This window comes from Aquila chrysaetos, chromosome 16 (assembly GCF_900496995.4).
Source record: "Aquila chrysaetos chrysaetos chromosome 16, bAquChr1.4, whole genome shotgun sequence".
Taxonomy (NCBI): Eukaryota; Metazoa; Chordata; class Aves; order Accipitriformes; family Accipitridae; genus Aquila; species Aquila chrysaetos.
In genome coordinates this window covers 2,986,860-3,004,260 of record NC_044019.1, presented here as the reverse complement: position 1 = coordinate 3,004,260, position 17,401 = coordinate 2,986,860, and the positions used below count along the sequence as shown (strand labels likewise).

The window sequence follows — 17,401 nt, the reverse complement described above, 5'->3', positions numbered from 1 at the left end:
TACCTAATGGGAATGCCATTCTCTGCTCTCAGGCAGAATGTTTCTTCTACACATTCTCCCTGAGATTTTTTTTTTTTTTTAAATCATTTTAGTACTGAGCATTTTCAGTTTGCTTTCTAGCAAGTGGAGGTTCTCTGAGCCAAATGACCGGGGAAAAAAATTATTACTAAAAAAGCTGAAGAGACTCCAGGATTACAAAGGTTACTTAAACTCTAAGGGAAATTGTCCAAATAAACAGATGTTTTTATGCTGACTGTCAAGCAGCCGTTAAGCATCCTAAATTTATATGAGCAGGAAAGCCTTTCTAAAGTAGCTCCCTGATCTAAGTCACAAGTGTCCCACTGGAATTAAAGGGACTTGTCGTCTTTGTTATCTTAGCGTAAGATAGACAGGAGTTTAAGCAAATCTTGCACCAGTCCTGAAAAAAAATGGAAAAAACCTGACAACTGTACTTCCAGTGATTGCACTTTTATTTCCTTGGAACCACGTTAGTGTATCTTTCTTTAAAATTCACAGTACAAAAACACTGCATATCTGAAAAGGCAAACTCATACTATCCAAGTGCACTACAGATGCTCTGTTCATTATTCTACTCTGTACGGCTGTGTGTATTCTTTAAAACTAATCATGCTTTTCTGAACTATAAGATGCAATAAGCTCACTCAGAAAACAAAGCTCTCATAAAAAGGTTCTTCAACAGGAAGAATTCCACTTGTTTTCTTTACTCCTTTCTTATGAAGTTTCTGAAGTGTATATACATGTTAATTACAGTGTCAACAAAAATGTGTTTTACATTTCTTAGCTGCTTTAGTAAGACTTTTTCAAAGCAAATCATCAATATTTGTTTTTTAAAAATCTATATAATATAGAATCTTTGTAGAACTGTAAATTGGTTCACACTTCCATTATGAACAGGAGCTCTGAGCAAGTCTTTGAAATATAAACCAATTCTTCTACATAGTTTCCAGATAATAAGTACTTTCTGGATGATATTTAGAAGCAGTTACACTGTTGCATGTCTGTAAGTACAAAACGACTTGTCTGTAGTCCGTATTTTTGCTTCTCATAATAGAATTTTAGCTATATTTCATTTTAATGAGAGTAATAAACCAGCATTAGTTGGTAGGACACAAGTAATTTAATCTTGAATACAACAGTAACAAATACACAAATATATCTACCTAAGATTTGGTTTCACCTTTTCATCTACCTCATCTGGAATATCATCATTAACGTGTCGGACAACCAAATTATATGGTTCCTCCTCCATTGTCTCTTCATCTGATTTCTGTTCCTCCTCCAAAGCCCATTTGGAACGTTTGTTTCCTGTGGAGGAGACAGGAGAATGTTCTGCATCTAAATCGTCAGGGATGCTATCAAAATTAGCTTCTGCTAGACACTTAGGGCACAGTCTGTAGCGTCTTGTTCCTTGCTGAACAACACATCCTGTTAGTTCAGTTACGTGACGCTTGCATTTTCTGCAGATCAGTTTGCCAGCTTGATGTATCTAAAGAGATTTAAAATTTGAAAATGTCAGTGTTCATCCAAAAGCAGATTTTTTTTAAAAAAAGAAAATTCACTGAATCATTCTAAAAAATTAAATTTAAAATATAATTTGCCAATTTAAATAATGAATAATTAAAGTTGATGTGCAGCTAGGAAGCTTTTCTGGTATTAGTTCTGGAAATGACTGAACAGCTGGTACCAATGACATCTTGTGGGTTTTTTTTCTAGGCTGAGTCTCCGACAGAAATGGCGTACCGTTTGGAAGTGGTTACGTAGATGCTCTAGTCGGGTGAACCTTTTCCCACACGCTTCGCACGGGTACGGTCGCTCCCCTGTGTGACACCGAAGATGTCGCTTCAGGTCTGCGCGTCGTTTCACTGTGTGTGTACAGAAGGGGCATTTGAATCGCATCCGAGGTAGGTCATCTGTTACAAAGAAATACAGGTAAAATGTCAAATAGCAGTGGCCTCTCTTTATGTAGTAGTTTGATTATTTCTCAGCTTAAATAAGCAGCAGTTCATTTTCCCTCTGCTCTGTCACTAAATAGGAAAAATCCCAAAATACAATCCTCCAAACCCAGTAGTTCTTACTGAAATTGTTAAACGGCCATTTGATAGTATATTCTTTCTTACTCAGGGTATTTTTTAGACATACAGATGATCATAAATACATAGCTATTACATATAGTCATCATGTCTGACCCTTCCATCAGCTAACAGTTCATAGCTTTAACATTTATAATCTCTGTGTAATATACTAGGATGCCCAAAGTCTTAAAAATATGCGATTATAATAAAATATAGGTACATTAGTTTCCATCAGAATGCATGTAAGAATACACCTGTCAACTTTATTCCACCATCTCAGGCATATGCTGTCAAGAGCTTAGATGCTTTATGTAGTGTGGCCAAACAGTCGTGAAGATTGGGCTGGTTTGGACCTTACGGGAAATGCAGCATCCTGCCAGTGACAGGACCTTCTCTTGGGAAGGACTTTGGTTGGATTTAGGTTGGATGCCTCTATGACTGCCAGGTATTGGGGACCTTACAAGAGAAACTCAGTCCTTCAGGTCCCCAAGTCAATTACAGCTCTTGAGGCTTCATTAAATTCCACTTGGGTCCAAGTAATCTGGCATGTATTGTTTTAACTTTACAGAATACATGGGTCAAGTTCTCTGATTCTAATTCTCATGCCCGGTTCTGGCTTCAAAGTTTCTCATTCTGTTAGGTACTATAATCGAGTAGATCAAGAAAATAATCTGCAACACTAGGCATCATTTTGGTTTTCATGCAGCCATACAAATTCTCTCCAAAAGATCATCTGAATTCTTCCAAAAAAAGACAAACTTTGCAAAACCATATGTATTTTTTACCTTCGTTCCAACTACTCATTACACCTAAAATTGTGGGCATTGAGGTGTACAGTTCCTCTGCCTTTAATTCCATGAACTCAGGAGTTCTTGAAAGTTCTTGTTCTAGCTGAGCAACAGACCACTTCTTTGGTATCACTTCTGATTCGTGATTATATCCGTAATCATCATGATCAACGTCATTCTCGGCATCAAATTCAACCTCCTCTCTAACCCGAGAGATGTGGCTGGAATCTGACGCGCTGCAACCTCCGCTGGCCCTCTCAGCTTTGTTCAATTTATACTGCACAAAATCACGGGTCTGTGACAGTCCGAGGTGCTTTCGGCGCTTTCTCGTTGAGCCCTGTTTTCTGCCTCTTTTCGATAGCTGTGTTTCTGCCCGCTGAAGAATCACCTGTGAGGACAGGTAGCTGCTGTAGCTACTCCAGGAATTTTCATTTACTGTATTAGCCTTTTCATCCGGGATTGAATAGGAACGCCTGGGGTTGCTCTTTGCTTTCCTTCTTGACCGATAAATAGATGGATGGGCAGGTTCACTGCTTGCACTTTTGGCCGAAAGGCTGAGGTAGTGATCCTTTTCCTTTTCATTAATATCGAGTGAGGACTTAATGAATGTCTTACAGACATTAAGAATATCTGTCATCTGCAGATAGCTAGCAGCTGACATGACTTCGATGACATTCTGACCGGTTAAAGACAGTATGCCTGAATACACGAAGTCCAGGATAACCATAAATGTCTCTGGGGAGAAGACCTCAAAAGTAGCTATTGTTGGCTGACTCGCCTCCTTCGAGCTCTGCGAAAGGAGCATTTTGAAATAGCCGCTGCTGGCAAACAGCACATTGCGATGTGCCTTAAAGACCTTGCCCTCCACCAGGATATTGCAGTCACAGAACAAGTCTTGCTTCCGTTGTTCGTTTAGCTGCTCTAGGAGGTGAAACTGGTGGGAAGAAATCTCCATTCCAGTCAAGGAATAAGAGGAAGGCTTGCTCTAAAGTAAAAAAACAAGTATAACCATGACAGTCTGAACCAAGGTTGCTGAATCCTATTTTAAAGGGATGAGTTCTGTTTTTAAAAACATGAACATCGTACATGGTATCACGTTCCCAGTATATCTCCAAACTCCCTGCAGCCCCTACCCCGCATAATAACATGAGAGAAGAAACTTGACAACTCTAGAAGAGGTGAAAAGACGCCTCAGCAGGGTTACTGCATATCCTAAAAGAATTACGATTACACCGACGAAGACGTGAACGGCTCGCAAACTTACAAGGACTCGGCCCTTCTGCCCTGGGGACTGCCGCGCCCGACGGGAGAGCCCGCGCCTCCAACCCGTCCGCCGCGGACAGAGCCCCCGCCGGAGCTCCGCAGGGCCGCGCATGAAGGCGGCGGCCGAGCCCCGGCGGCCTCAGCCCTCCCGCGGCATTGGCGGAGGCCGCCGTCACTCACCCGCAACGCCCGGCCGAATTGGTGGCTCGGCCATCGGGAGCCCGGGACGCCCGACGGCGCCGGACCCGCCCGCCAAAGCGCGGAGGCGCCTCCCGGCTTCGCGGGCTGCCGCGGCCGCCCCCGCTCCCGCTCCCGCCGCGGGGACCGCAGCGCCGGCGCCCGCCAGCGCTCCGGGCGGCTGCGCGCTCCCCTCCGCCGGGCCGGACCGGGCGCGCAGCCCGGAGCCGCCCGCCTTAGCGGAGCCCCGGCTGCCGCTCCGCGAGAGCTGCCCGCCACGCTCCCGCGGCCGCCGCCCGGTGCCGGGCGCCCGGCGTGGCCCGGGCCGGGGCCGCTCCCGCCGCAGCTGCCCGCGGCCTCCCCGCGGGGGGCAGCGCCCCGGCCGCCCCCTTGCGCGGCCCCTCTCGCCGCGCACCCGCCGCCCGCTCCTGCTCCCGCGCAGCCCTTTGTTGCCGCGCCTGGCTCCTCGCAGCCGCGCCCGGGGCTGCAAATGGCGCCCGCCTAGGACGCCGTGCAGCCCCGGTAACCATCGGCTCCCGGGGGCAGCTGCCCGCGGGCCGTCGCGGCACACGGACACCGGCGCCCTCGGAGAGCGCGGAGCCCGGGGCCGTACCTCGCAGCAGCCCGCTCCTACCCGTCTTCAGCCCCGACGCCCGGTCCGACCTATCGGTGTACAGCAGAACCGCCACTCGCCGGGCTGGGTCCTGCGGGCGGCCGCCGCTGAGCCGAAGGGAGCGGGCGGTGGATGCGGGGTCCCCGGTGGCTGAAGGCGACGCGCTGGTCCCGCAGCCCCGAGCCCTGGAAGCCCGAACGTGAGAGAAACAAAAGGTATTTGCTGACGTGGGCGTTGGACAGAGACGCCCGAGGGCTGGGGACACAATTAAAGGGGCAACGCACCGATTGCAGGCGCAGCCCAGCGGCTTTCCTCTGCCTGCTCGCCCTGCAGTCGGGGCTGCTCGCCTCTTCCCACACCCACATGCTGTCCGGGAGGCTCACTGCCTTACCGCAGACAATGCATGGCTATTGTTAAAGGCCCGTCTGGATAGCTTTGTATGTAGAAGGAAGGCGCCACCTGAATGTTGGAAATACCTGTAGTTCTGTGGCGTAGGATATATGCTATTACTCAATACAGCAGCACTTCCATAACAGGCAAGTTTTGTATTCAGACAATGGAGATAATCCTAAACCAAAGTACTGCAAGTGGGAGTGCAATATGACAGATTGTCCTTTTTTTTCACTTCTTTGTGAAAAAAGAAAATCAAATCAGGATGCCCGTGAGAAGACAAGACACTTTCAAACTTGTTCCTCGAGACCATTGAATAATTTTGAGAAGGAACCTCTGCAGGTCCTCAGGTATAGTCCCCTCCTCAAAGCAGGCTCAGTTAGAACGCGGTCAAAGAACAGTTCCCATTTGCACAGTAAAAAGTGTCAGGTCAGAGTGTGGCAGAGAACTTCTTTAGTGTTTAATTTAGTACAACAGGTGAACCAAGATACGGAAATCTTTTTCCTGCCACTCCTCCCAGTTTTTCCTTACAAGATTTTTTGTTCTGTGTTGCTATGTTTAAAATTCTTGATGCACCAAATAAGATGCCTCTCCGCATTTCAAGAGTTAAATATGATGAAAGGTTATGCTACTCCAGTGTGGGAGGTTTTTTAAGTTAAACAGTATAGAAAATATTTAACTAAATGGTATTATAAGCTTTTCTTAGTAGCTTATCAAATTATACCCACCACTCAACAGACATACAGACTGTTGGTACAGATTTATACCTAATGGGAAAAGTACACTGAAAGTCTGGAGGCAGGGACTGGATGATTATAAGATCCTTTTCTTCAAAACTCAACCTTTTGGCCAGAATTAGAGAAATTTTCTGCTATTTCATTCTCATACATGTTGCCTTCCAACTAATAGTAACCTTGTAATTGACTTCTGACTTTTCCTGAGATGTTCCAGAAAAATCAAGAAGCAAGCGTTCAAATGCCTGTACTAGAATATTGAACTACTCTTACAATTCCGCTGTACTTATTCATGTAGAAACAATAAAAGGAATACAGAATTAACTATCTGGACTCTTTCTGGATTATAATTTACATTTCTCTACCTTGCAAAGGGTTAGAAGTCCCCAGTGCCACCTTCAGCAGATCACATAGATACTGGCCTCAGCAGTCCACTGAAGTAGTTCCTTATGAATTTGTAATCTTATTAAATAAACCCTAAACGCATGTGCTTATTCCAGTCTGACTGCTGCTATCTTTAGCCTCAAGGCTTCAATTAAAATATAATTTTTAAATGCCTTTTTTAGGATAAATTCAACTAAACAAGTTTAGTTTAGCTGTAATCCTCACTTAACGCACACCTCAACTCTGCTAGCCCTCAGCAGTTAAGGTTTTAGATAGATACTCAACTATATAGCATTGTTGTTATGCTGACAGATGCTAACGATAGTCAGAGGGGGATCCTGGGATCCGGGCACAGCCATTGACTCAGCTGTAGCCAGATGGCAGGTCAGGCATTTTTCAGCTTGGTCCATCAAGGACCATATAAATAATCAAGGTCCATATAAATAATAAATGGGGCTGAAGATAGTGCTGTTAGCCCCTGTGTAGGCTATCTGAAGTTCAAAGCCAAGTATTTCTGCAGACTAAGAGACCAAAATATAAGAAAGGTAGACATTGGCATTGCTAGGTAATGGGATAACCTCTGACAGTGACCAGATGCTTCAGGGTAGAAATGTAGTACATTCCATAATTTTATATACAACAGAGTTGCGGTTTTTTTTTTCTAAGTTATCACTGAAAAACTGGGAGGGATCCCAAAATACTGGAGGATGGAATGTTCTTCTGAAGAGCCATGAAAAGGAAGGATGATACATGTAGCAGTCAAGTGTCAGTCCTCCACTAGATCTGTGGGTTTACAGGTATTTTCAAAACTCACACTAAATATTTTTGTAATTTTTTTTTCATCTCAGTTATTCAGAATTGGAATAGAATATATATCAAAAAGTTGGAAAGGGAGATTCATTATGAAGTTGTTTTTTAGGGTCTGCTTTTTTTTTTATTAATTTGGGGAAAAGAGAAAAACAACCAACAAAACCAACAGTTGAACCATTAAGATAAAGATAAGTGTCACTTTTGGGGGATAGTAAATACAGAAGTTTAGATAATTTAATGGAAAACAAAAAAAATGGGATATGATGTGAAGGAGAAAAACTAATCAAGTATCACACAAGTCATAGGTTTATGTGGCAGGTAGAATTCTGTAAGAAATACCTGAAAAGGGAGAAAGAGAAATGTTTTTTAATTCAGTGTTTCAGCCTTTGAAAGGACGGCAAGATAGTTGTCAGAAAATAAGGATAGTTAAAGGTGAGACACTAAACAGAAGATGATGAATCTGTCTTCACTCTTGACTGTGGTTTTGTGAACACGATAAACACAAGCCAAGCAAAAAGAATCATAGAATCACAGAATTGTTTAGGTTGGAAAAGACCTTTAAGATCATACAGTCCAACGGTTAACCTAGTGCTGCCAAGTCCACCACTAAAGCATGTCCCTAAGAGGCAGGCTTTCAGTGACAAAGGACAGATAGAGGAGAGAAAAGGACAAAGACACTAGGATTGCACAGAAAGTAGAGATATACAAGAGGAATGTCTCTTGAAGTAGACATCCCTCCAATGTTAGATGAAATGGGAATGGAAAAGCAAATGACAAGAGAATGATGTACTGAAAACCAGTGAATAATCAAAACATGCATTAAGAAGTAGTATTTAAGAGCATTCAAAGCAACATGAATAAGATGAAGGAAATGCAAGGAAAAAAATTTAAAAAAAAAAGGCAAAAACCAATTTGAGAGGAATCGCAGAACTGTTGGTCATAGGGGAGCTGTGAATGTCTCTAGTCCCATCTCCCACAGGAAGACGGCCAGCATCAAGATCAGATCACGATCAGATCAGCCATGGCTTTGTCTAGCCAAGTCTTGAACACCTTCAAGGATAACCTTCTGCACAGCCCATTCCAATGCTGCACTACAATTTAAACCTCTCAAACTGTGATTTGGATGTACAGAGGCAGGACAGAAACAGAATCTGAATGGATTGCTATTCGCAGAAGTCAATACAGTTCTATGCAGCATCCTCTAGCATTTAAAGATAAAATCAGGTGTCCTACTTGTGACCCGACTTGTTCTAAAAGCAACACATTCAAATCAGTTACTGCCAGGTAAATGAAATTCTGTGGGAACAACCCTATATGGTCTTTACTTTCTTCTTTGAGAAGAAAGAGAATGTTACTTCTGCTAATGAGTGGTACGTGATCATAACAAATATGAAGACGACAGTCATCAGAGGCAATGCAAGGAGATGAAAAGAAAACAAATAGGATTACTTTCATTTAGAGAAAAACAAGCAAAATATATGACTGGCTATGTAAAATGAAGACGTAGAAAATAGAAGGCACTTAACATTTATCTTGTCTTGCAATACAAAAATAAGGGAACAACAACGGAAATTAAGGCAACAAATGTAAAAATGGTAACCTTTTTAAAATACAGAACATAATTGACCTGTGGGAATCGCAGTCTTGAGCTAAAACTCCAAGCTTAATAAGATACCTTAAAAATTACTACAGATATCTAGTTATGCTACTAACAATAAAATATAAAAGCAGTAAAAACCCTTATTTGCCAGGCAAATCAACAATTAATCTGCCTATATTTAAAAAGTAAACGTCTTCATATGGATGGATTGTTCCATTTGCCCATTTATAGCCACCTCACATCTTTTTCTGAAGCATCTGGTCCTCAGTATTCTTAGATTTATGGTATCTAATTAGATTGAGTATTGATCCAAAAATCCCTTTTCTTCTAAAAACGCCCCCAAGTATACAGAAACACTTAGTAGTCTCACCTTTACAGTTGCAGTTAAGGTTTTAGACCTAGAGTGACACTTTATTTTCCCCTCCCCTTAATCCATCCCCAAACACACACACAGACTAATCCCAGCCACTTTGTATTCTGGGAGAGCAGGCACCAATACCTAGAATTTATTGCGCATAGTGTTTAATGTAAAGGGAAACGGAAAAATCTATTAAATTTGATTTCAGCAAGCATTTTCTCTTGAAATTTGATTGAAGTCATTCCATATTCTTTTATATATTTCTTTGTTCTATATTTGATTTAGTTAAGGTTGCTCAGGAATATTTCAGCCATTTAATAATATGCATTTTAGGAGTAATAAGGTTCAAGAAAATAACCAACTGTTTTCACTTCAAGTCCATTTTCTGGACTGCTGACCAAAGCATAACATAAAATTGAGGCAAGTGTAAGTCTTGTTTGGAAAAGATGTTTTCATCTGGGTCATCAGAAAGTTTTGTAAGTTCCCCCCTTCAACCCACTTCCCCAAGTCCAAGCCAATGGATGATAATTTTTGTAGGAACAACAAAATACCACTTCTTGTCTCCTTAGAACATACAAGCAGGCTGCTTCTCGATAGCCTGGCACGTTTGAGGGGAAGGGCTCCTAATGCTTACACTGTGAACTTAGAAGGAAGTGCACGAGCTGTCATTTAAGAGACCTGTAGGCTGGCCATCTGCAGCCTGGAATGAAAATGCTGCACTCTCTGGTAATGATGATACTAATAAGGCTATATAGTTTTTACACAAATAAAAATAGTGACTTTTTAGCTGTCCCTGGGAAAGAGATTATATAGTGTATATATATGGGATTGTTCTGTAATTAATCCCGGGTTTCAGCCAAACATGCTTACAAAGTTGTAAAAAATAATAATAAAAAAAAAAAAGTTTTCTAAGCCTTTACCCATTGAGTTTAATGATCACGGGATGAAGACTGTATTAATACTCAGGTCTGTCCAAGGAAACGCAGAGTAAAAGCACCCCAGGAGCATACTTCTCTCCTGTTTACAGTGCTGGTTAAGATAAACTCACTAAGTAACAAAACAAAAATTGGCTTATTTTGTTATAGAAGTAAACTTTCTTCACCATTAGTCATCTCATCTCTTGTAGTCTAATTGTAGGTAAAATTACACAAAGAAGATGTCTAGAACTTCCCGTACATCTTGTTCTCATCAGCATATAGTACAGACTGAAAAAGGTTAAAGTGTGTTCTCCTGGTGACCGAATGACTTTGGGAATATATAAATTGATAATGACTCCATCTTAAAATTAATCAGTTTAAACTGAGTACAGGTCAATACAAACAAGAGCAGTCAATGGTTTCAGATGTAAAATCTCATCAGTTCCATTTCTAATTATATAGTACATATACTGTACAAATTGTTCTGCCACTGTTATTGGCAAATAAAACGGGACAAAGAGAGAAAACAACAGCTAAAGTAACCTCATAAGGGTTGTTTCCTTCACATTGGCATGGAGAAGCTGACACTACCATTGGCAATGCTGTGGATGCAGGGCTACCAGTCATGTCAGTCTAGCACTTTTGAGAGGTTTAAAAAAAAAAAAAAAAAAAAAAAAAAAAAAAAAAAAAAGAGTATTTTACTAGTGCTTATTAAAATATACCCCAGTTCAAGTTCCCAATTTTCAGAATCAATAAAACATCTACTTGCATCAATTAATGATCCATAATTGTAATAATTTTATCTCTGATGTGCTGACTAGGACTAGCATTCATGTGTTTATTTTCTTGTAAAGAAATATGTCTTGAATGAATGATCTGCTAAAGATTCTCCTTATTCTAATAAATTTTACAAGAAAGTGCTTTTCCAGACGAATGTTCTAAAACATTTTTATATGCTTTTTCTTAATTAGCTGCCTTTTTTCCTTATCATAATATGAAGACTTCATGAAATTTCCTGGAAGATTATCTTCATTTCTGAAGAGAGGTTTTCTCTATATTCTGGTGTGTGGGGTATTTATACTTTGTTTATCGCCAGATGATATTACATATAAAACCCACATCTCTACAAGTTTAAAAAGTGGGCAATTTACAGTACTGTGTGATTTTTTTTTTTTTTTTTTTTTTTTTTTTAGTATTTAGACCTCACTCCCTTGAAAGAGGTTTTGAGAAGTTACCCATTGTCTACTATAAAAAGTTATCCATGTAGTACTTCAGTTTCCTTGTTCATCCATTATTTCATTTAAGGGTGGATTCTTTCTAATGAAGCGAAGCATGGGTATTCTGATAAGAAAACTCAGGGTGGACTCAATGGCAAGTCCATAAATACATGCAAGTCTGGACCTGTTCAAGAGAAACCAGTACATCTCTGCACGATTAACAACAGGCTGGTGGAGAGTTTGTGGTCAAGACAGTACATTCTCCCTCTTACACAGAATTCCTAATTCTTCTCTTGCAACTACCTAATATTTGGTTTCACTTCCTTTTCATCTACTTCATCCTCACTGTCATCAACTTGCTGAATGACCAAGTCGGTTGACCCATCCTCCACAATCTCCACATCGGATCTGTTGTCTTCCCCATAGTGCCACCTGGAATCCTTATCCCCATCTTGTGGAAATTCAAGGGGTGCTTCAGCCTCCAAATCAATGCGAATACTGTCTATGCCAGCTTCGGCCAAACACTCATTACAGAGTCTGTAACGTCGTGTCCCCTCTTGGACCACTTGTCCTGTTAGCTCAGTCACATGGCGTTTACACTTTCTGCAGATAGGCTTACAAGCCTGATGAATCTGGGAAAATTGAAAGGAATAAATTTGATAACATGTCCACAAAGAAGCATTTTTTAAGATGACAAAAAGTAGGGCTGGAGTAGCGTCAAATGGTAGTGTTAACTCATTTTGAGAGACAGTCATCCAAAGTTAAAAATTAAACCATCGCAGGTGCTGTAACTACCCACTTAAGCTCTGTTACAGGACTTGCACAGAGCAGTACCTTTGTGAGCCATCAGTTAACACAGAAATTCATCCCCTTTCATACAAATTATGTTTCAAACTGACAACAAAACCAAATTCATTTTCTATTACCTCTTCTTTACAGGAGTCAATATATCAACCAGATACACTTGTACTGTGTTTAACTGTACTGAGACAGATTTACACATTAAACAAATCATGCAGTTACTAAAAATACATACTGTTCGAAAATGGCTACTTAGGTGATCTAGCCTGCTAAATCTTTTCCCACATGCCTCACAAGGGTAAGGGCGCTCTCCTGTATGACAGCGAAGGTGACGCTTTAGGTCTGCTTTTCTTTTCACCACATGAGTGCAGAATGGGCACTTGAACCTCATCCTGGGCAGATCATCTGTTAGAAAATAATGCGATTAAAAAAATTAAGTCATAACATGTCTAGTCACATAATGCTCTAGGAAAAGGCATTCTATGAGCAGAATAGCAAATCACTTTTATTAAAAAAATATTACCGTAGGTCTTTTCAAGCACAAAGATCTTGTGTTTTCTTGTAAAATACACAGGAGTGCAACAAACAAAAAGGAGCGGACCGTTAGCTATATTAAAATGAGCTTAAAAATATCCAAAAAGATGACAAATTTGCAAGATGATGCTAAAGATCATGTATTTTGATGGGCTAGTTTTAATAAACCGGGTACTTCAATCATTCACAATTACTGAAAAATAAGAGTTAAACTTTCCAAACTTACATTCTGGACAATACAGATGTCTTTTTGGAAATTGTACACCCATTCAGTAAAGTAGGTTTTCTCATGGACAGAACAGACGATTCACAGATGACTGTGCACCTACAGCATTAAAACTAATTCTTACCTTCAGCCCAGCTTCCCATGACACCTAGAATCGAGGGCATGCTCGCGTACTGCTCATCTGCTTTTGAAGACTTCGATTTACTAGAAGAACGGGGTGATTCATGCTCCTGCTGTGACACAGCCAAGCTCCTCGGCATCACGTCAGACCCTTGGCCGTACTGGTATCCCACGTGAGGGGATTCAACTTCTGTTTCAATCTGAACTTGCTCCTCAGACTGAGCAATATGGCCAGCGGGCTCGGCAGCCCTGTCCTCCAGTTTGCTTGATTTATAGTGAGGAATGTCAGAAGGTTGCTGCAGTCCCAGGTGCCGGGATTTCTTTATGGAATCCTGCCGTTGCTCGTGTTTGGACAGCTGCTGCTGGGCATTTCTTTGAGAAGTCGGATAGTAGCTGAAATTGCTCCAAGCGTTTCCACCCATCATACATGTCCCTTGGTCTGGACTTAAGTGCGAATGCGGGGGGCTGCTTTCTCCCCTCCAGCCTGCGCTGTACAAGCAGGATCGGTCCACGCCATTTGAATTTACATCTTTGTCTGACAGACTGAAGTAGCGATCCTTCTCCTTCTCACTGATGTCCAGCGATGACTTAATGAACGTTTTACACACACTGATAACATCGGTCATCTGCAGATAGCTAGCAGCTGACATGACTTCGATGACATTCTGACCAGTGAGAGACAGTTTGCCCGAATACACAAAATCTAGAATAACTGTAAATGTGTCAGGAGAAAATGCCTGGAAAGTAGCTGTCGTCGGCTGACTCGCCTCCTTCGAGCTCTGCGAAAGGAGCATTTTGAAATAGCCGCTGCTGGCAAACAGCACATTGCGATGTGCTTTAAAGACCTTGCCCTCCACCAGGATATTGCAGTCACAGAATAAGTCTTGCCTGCGCTGCTCATTTAGTTGCTGCAAGAGGTGAAACTGGTGAGAAGAAATCTCCATTCCAGAAAAGATGAAATGAAGCGTCGCTCTAAAAGATAAAGAAAATAACCTGAGTCTCGACTTCAGCGTCGTGCAACGCAGCCAAAGATGTCAGACCCAATTTTACAGACATCTTTACAAATAATCTTATGTATTTAAATCTATAAATACATTTAAATTACAATATGCGCAACCATACATTCTTTTTCCAAGAATTAAAGAGCGATGAAAAAGCCAAATCAGTACATGTTATCTGGCAGAGACGCGCGTGCTACACCTAGAGCATCTCCTTCCGAAGGATGCAGGACACAGAAGGCAGCTGCACACCCTTCAGACGCTCTCCAGCGAGACGAGGAGCGCTCCAGCAGCTGCGGTGGAGGACCGTGTCCGCGCCCTGAGCCGACGTTACCGCATCGCCCCGGCTCCCGCCGGGCTCCAAGCCTCGCCGCCGAAGCGACCAGAAATGGGACCCGGCGGCCGAGACCCGGCGGCCTCAATCCCGCGGCATTGGCGGAGGCCGCCGTCACTCACCCGCAACGCCCGGCCGAATTGGTGGCTCGGCCATCGGGAGCCCGGGACGCCCGACGGCGCCGGACCCGCCCGCCAAAGCGCGGAGGCGCCTCCCGGCTTCGCGGGCTGCCGCGGCCGCCCCCGCTCCCGCTCCCGCCGCGGGGACCGCAGCGCCGGCGCCCGCCAGCGCTCCGGGCGGCTGCGCGCTCCCCTCCGCCGGGCCGGACCGGGCGCGCAGCCCGGAGCCGCCCGCCTTAGCGGAGCCCCGGCTGCCGCTCCGCGAGAGCTGCCCGCCACGCTCCCGCGGCCGCCGCCCGGTGCCGGGCGCCCGGCGTGGCCCGGGCCGGGGCCGCTCCCGCCGCAGCTGCCCGCGGCCTCCCCGCGGGGGGCAGCGCCCCGGCCGCCCCCTTGCGCGGCCCCTCTCGCCGCGCACCCGCCGCCCGCTCCTGCTCCCGCGCAGCCCTTTGTTGCCGCGCCTGGCTCCTCGCAGCCGCGCCCGGGGCTGCAAATGGCGCCCGCCTAGGACGCCGTGCAGCCCCGGTAACCATCGGCTCCCGGGGGCAGCTGCCCGCGGGCCGTCGCGGCACACGGACACCGGCGCCCTCGGAGAGCGCGGAGCCCGGGGCCGTCCCTCGCTGCCCCTCGCAGCAAGGCTCGCTCCGGGGCCGTTTCCGCCCCCCAGATCCCAACGCCCTGTCTGGCCTGCCGGCGTGCTGGAGCCGCCACTCACCGGGCTGGGTCCTGCGGGCGGCCGCCGCTGAGCCGAAGGGAGCGGGCGGTGGATGCGGGGGTCCCCGGCCCCGCGTCGGGGCTCGCGGTGGCTGAAGGCGACGCGCTGGTCCCGCAGCCCCGAGCCCTGGAAGCCCGAACGTGAGAGAAACAAAAGGTATTTGCTGACGTGGGCGTTGGACAGAGACGCCCGAGGGCTGGGGACACAATTAAAGGGGCAACGCACCGATTGCAGGCGCAGCCCAGCGGCTTTCCTCTGCCTGCTCGCCCTGCAGTCGGGGCTGCTCGCCTCTTCCCACACCCACATGCTGTCCGGGAGGGGATGCGATGCCCTAGATGCTTCCTTCTCACACCTTTATGTATAGCAGGGGCCTTGATGACCCAAATCCTTCTTTAACGCGCCTGCAGCTTCCTCAAAAGGAGATGTAACGTCTTCTTTTATTTTTTTATTTTTTCCTGTTCATGTCTGTTATCTTCTGAAAAAAGCACATCTGAAATCCTAGTACCTGAACCTCTCACCTTCTCTCACTCGAAGTTTGATGTCTTTCTCCTTCCTCTTCTTGCCACCAGGGTCTTTTCTGTGCTCTTGACACCCCAGATATTTCTCATAAATACTTGTTTTCCCGTGGGAGCCATTCTGCCTTAACTGTATCCGTTGTATCCTTTTTAGCCTTCCCTTCCATAAACTTAAGACATTCCATCTTGAAACAATTCATGTTCCTTTCCCCACTATAGCAAAATGGGAAAGACATCTAAAGACTCTTTCCTCTGATTGTTAGAAACATTCACCCAGTATATCATTTATTCATATTCAATTTATATCCATTTATATTGCAACAGTATTTTTCACTGGCTTAATTCCCCCTTTTTAATAAACATCCATAGCTTTGTAGATTCCATCTCCTTTCAAATGCAGGCCACACTTTTAAAATCTTTCATGAGACCCGTTCTGCTTGCGTATGACTCCACTCTGTACCTGACCAGTTTAAATTAATCATTCTTGAACATGAAAGCAATTGGAATTTACACAGTATTTCGCATGAATCTTTTCAGTCCACTGGGCAATGGTGTTAATTATCAACTGAAAACATTTCAATCTGATGTACCTACAACTGACCAGCCTTTTCCAGCCATGGCACATTGCCAGTCCGTAGTCATCCTCTGATCAGTGTCACGTGCAAATTTCATGTAATTTATCTTGCTTTTACATCAAAGTCTAAAGACTGTATTAGCAGAACCGGTTCCAAAGGCAGCCCAGAGGACCATTAGAGCATCTTTTTCCTCATCGTTCCCCTGTCAGGGTTAGACAACACAACCCTAGCACGCAGCTTCTCACAGCTCTTACCATTAATTAATAGTGCACACCTGCACACTGAATACTGTATGCAGCCCCGGGGTCACTCATTTCAAAGTGTGTATACAGGAACCTGTAATGCTTCAGGGAGGGAAAAGAGAAATGATCAAAGTCTGGCACAGCTTTGTACAAATGTCTGTAGAGTGAGAGATGTCTGAGCTAGGAAAAAAAGTTAAGCAGGTGATGTAAATGGAAATCTATAAAATCATGAGAGGATCAATAGGGACTGATTGTTCACTGCTTATTCCAGCCTAAGAGGAAGGTGATAGCAAATGAAGCTAGCAGGTGGCAGGGTCAGAGCAAAGAAGAGGACGTGGTTCTTTGTATATGACGTAGTTCGGCACTGGAACTGCTTGCTATAGGCTGTTACGGATGCAAAATGTTTGTGAGTGTTACAGGGCTGTACTAGACGTGGTCATGAGAGAGACTTGAGAGCTACATGTAGAAATGTCCTGTGCCTTCACAAGTCCCCAAGTCACAAACTGTAGGAGACTGGAAGAGTATTCAAGTAAAAATATTGCCTGTCGTGTTCTTCCATACAGCAACCAATTTTGACGCAAAAGTCTTGAGTTGGGGAATTTCATTGAATTTAGTTTATTGCCAACTAACATAACCTTTCAACTACTGATTCTGATATTGAGAAATAAAGACGACAGACAATTAAACAATGACTTAGTTTGTTTAATACAAACTAGAAAATTTATTTGCAGTATCAGTTTTTAATGCCGCTTGAATTCATTCCTCTACAGTTTGATTTTGCCTGTCAATTCAACTAAGTAGCACCTCTTTTTATATAACATTCTACATATTTTTTCAGATCCATGCCAAATTACTTCATCTGCTGAAAACTTCCTTTTGAA

At 44.0% G+C, this 17,401-nt stretch overlaps 1 protein-coding gene across 7 annotated transcripts; it reads right to left on the bottom strand.

The window, feature by feature from the left end:
* Positions 1 to 452: 452 nt before the first annotated feature.
* On the bottom strand, positions 453 to 15,621 carry ZBTB8A (zinc finger and BTB domain containing 8A). 7 transcript variants are annotated; one of them, XM_030039680.2, is made up of 4 exons: positions 15,189 to 15,621; positions 2,879 to 3,866; positions 1,762 to 1,931; positions 453 to 1,507 (listed from the first exon to the last, which is right to left on the bottom strand). In XM_030039680.2, exons 1-4 carry the CDS (start codon positions 15,492 to 15,494, stop codon positions 1,178 to 1,180), a joined length of 1,794 nt encoding a protein of 597 aa, XP_029895540.1. In that variant the 5' UTR covers positions 15,495 to 15,621; the 3' UTR covers positions 453 to 1,177. The 7 variants fall into 7 exon arrangements, with proteins under 7 accessions (XP_029895540.1, XP_029895546.1, XP_029895543.1 ...); XM_030039686.2 differs by lacking the exon at positions 15,189 to 15,621 and adding an exon at positions 5,015 to 5,280; XM_030039683.1 differs by lacking the exon at positions 15,189 to 15,621 and adding an exon at positions 4,935 to 5,023.
* Between the last annotated feature and the right edge of the window lie 1,780 nt (positions 15,622 to 17,401).

Bases quoted from the DNA above. Each gene is read 5' to 3' on its own strand.
- ZBTB8A (XM_030039680.2), bottom strand. From the start codon at position 15,494: ATGTGGGTGTGGGAAGAGGCGAGCAGCCCCGACTGCAGGGCGAGCAGG. The intron at 3,867-15,188 runs GTGAGTGGCGGC...TTTTTACTTTAG, and splicing joins CGCCCGCAGGACCCAGCCCG to AGCAAGCCTTCCTCTTATTC. The intron at 1,932-2,878 runs GTAAAAAATACA...TCTTTGTAACAG, and splicing joins AATGAGTAGTTGGAACGAAG to ATGACCTACCTCGGATGCGA.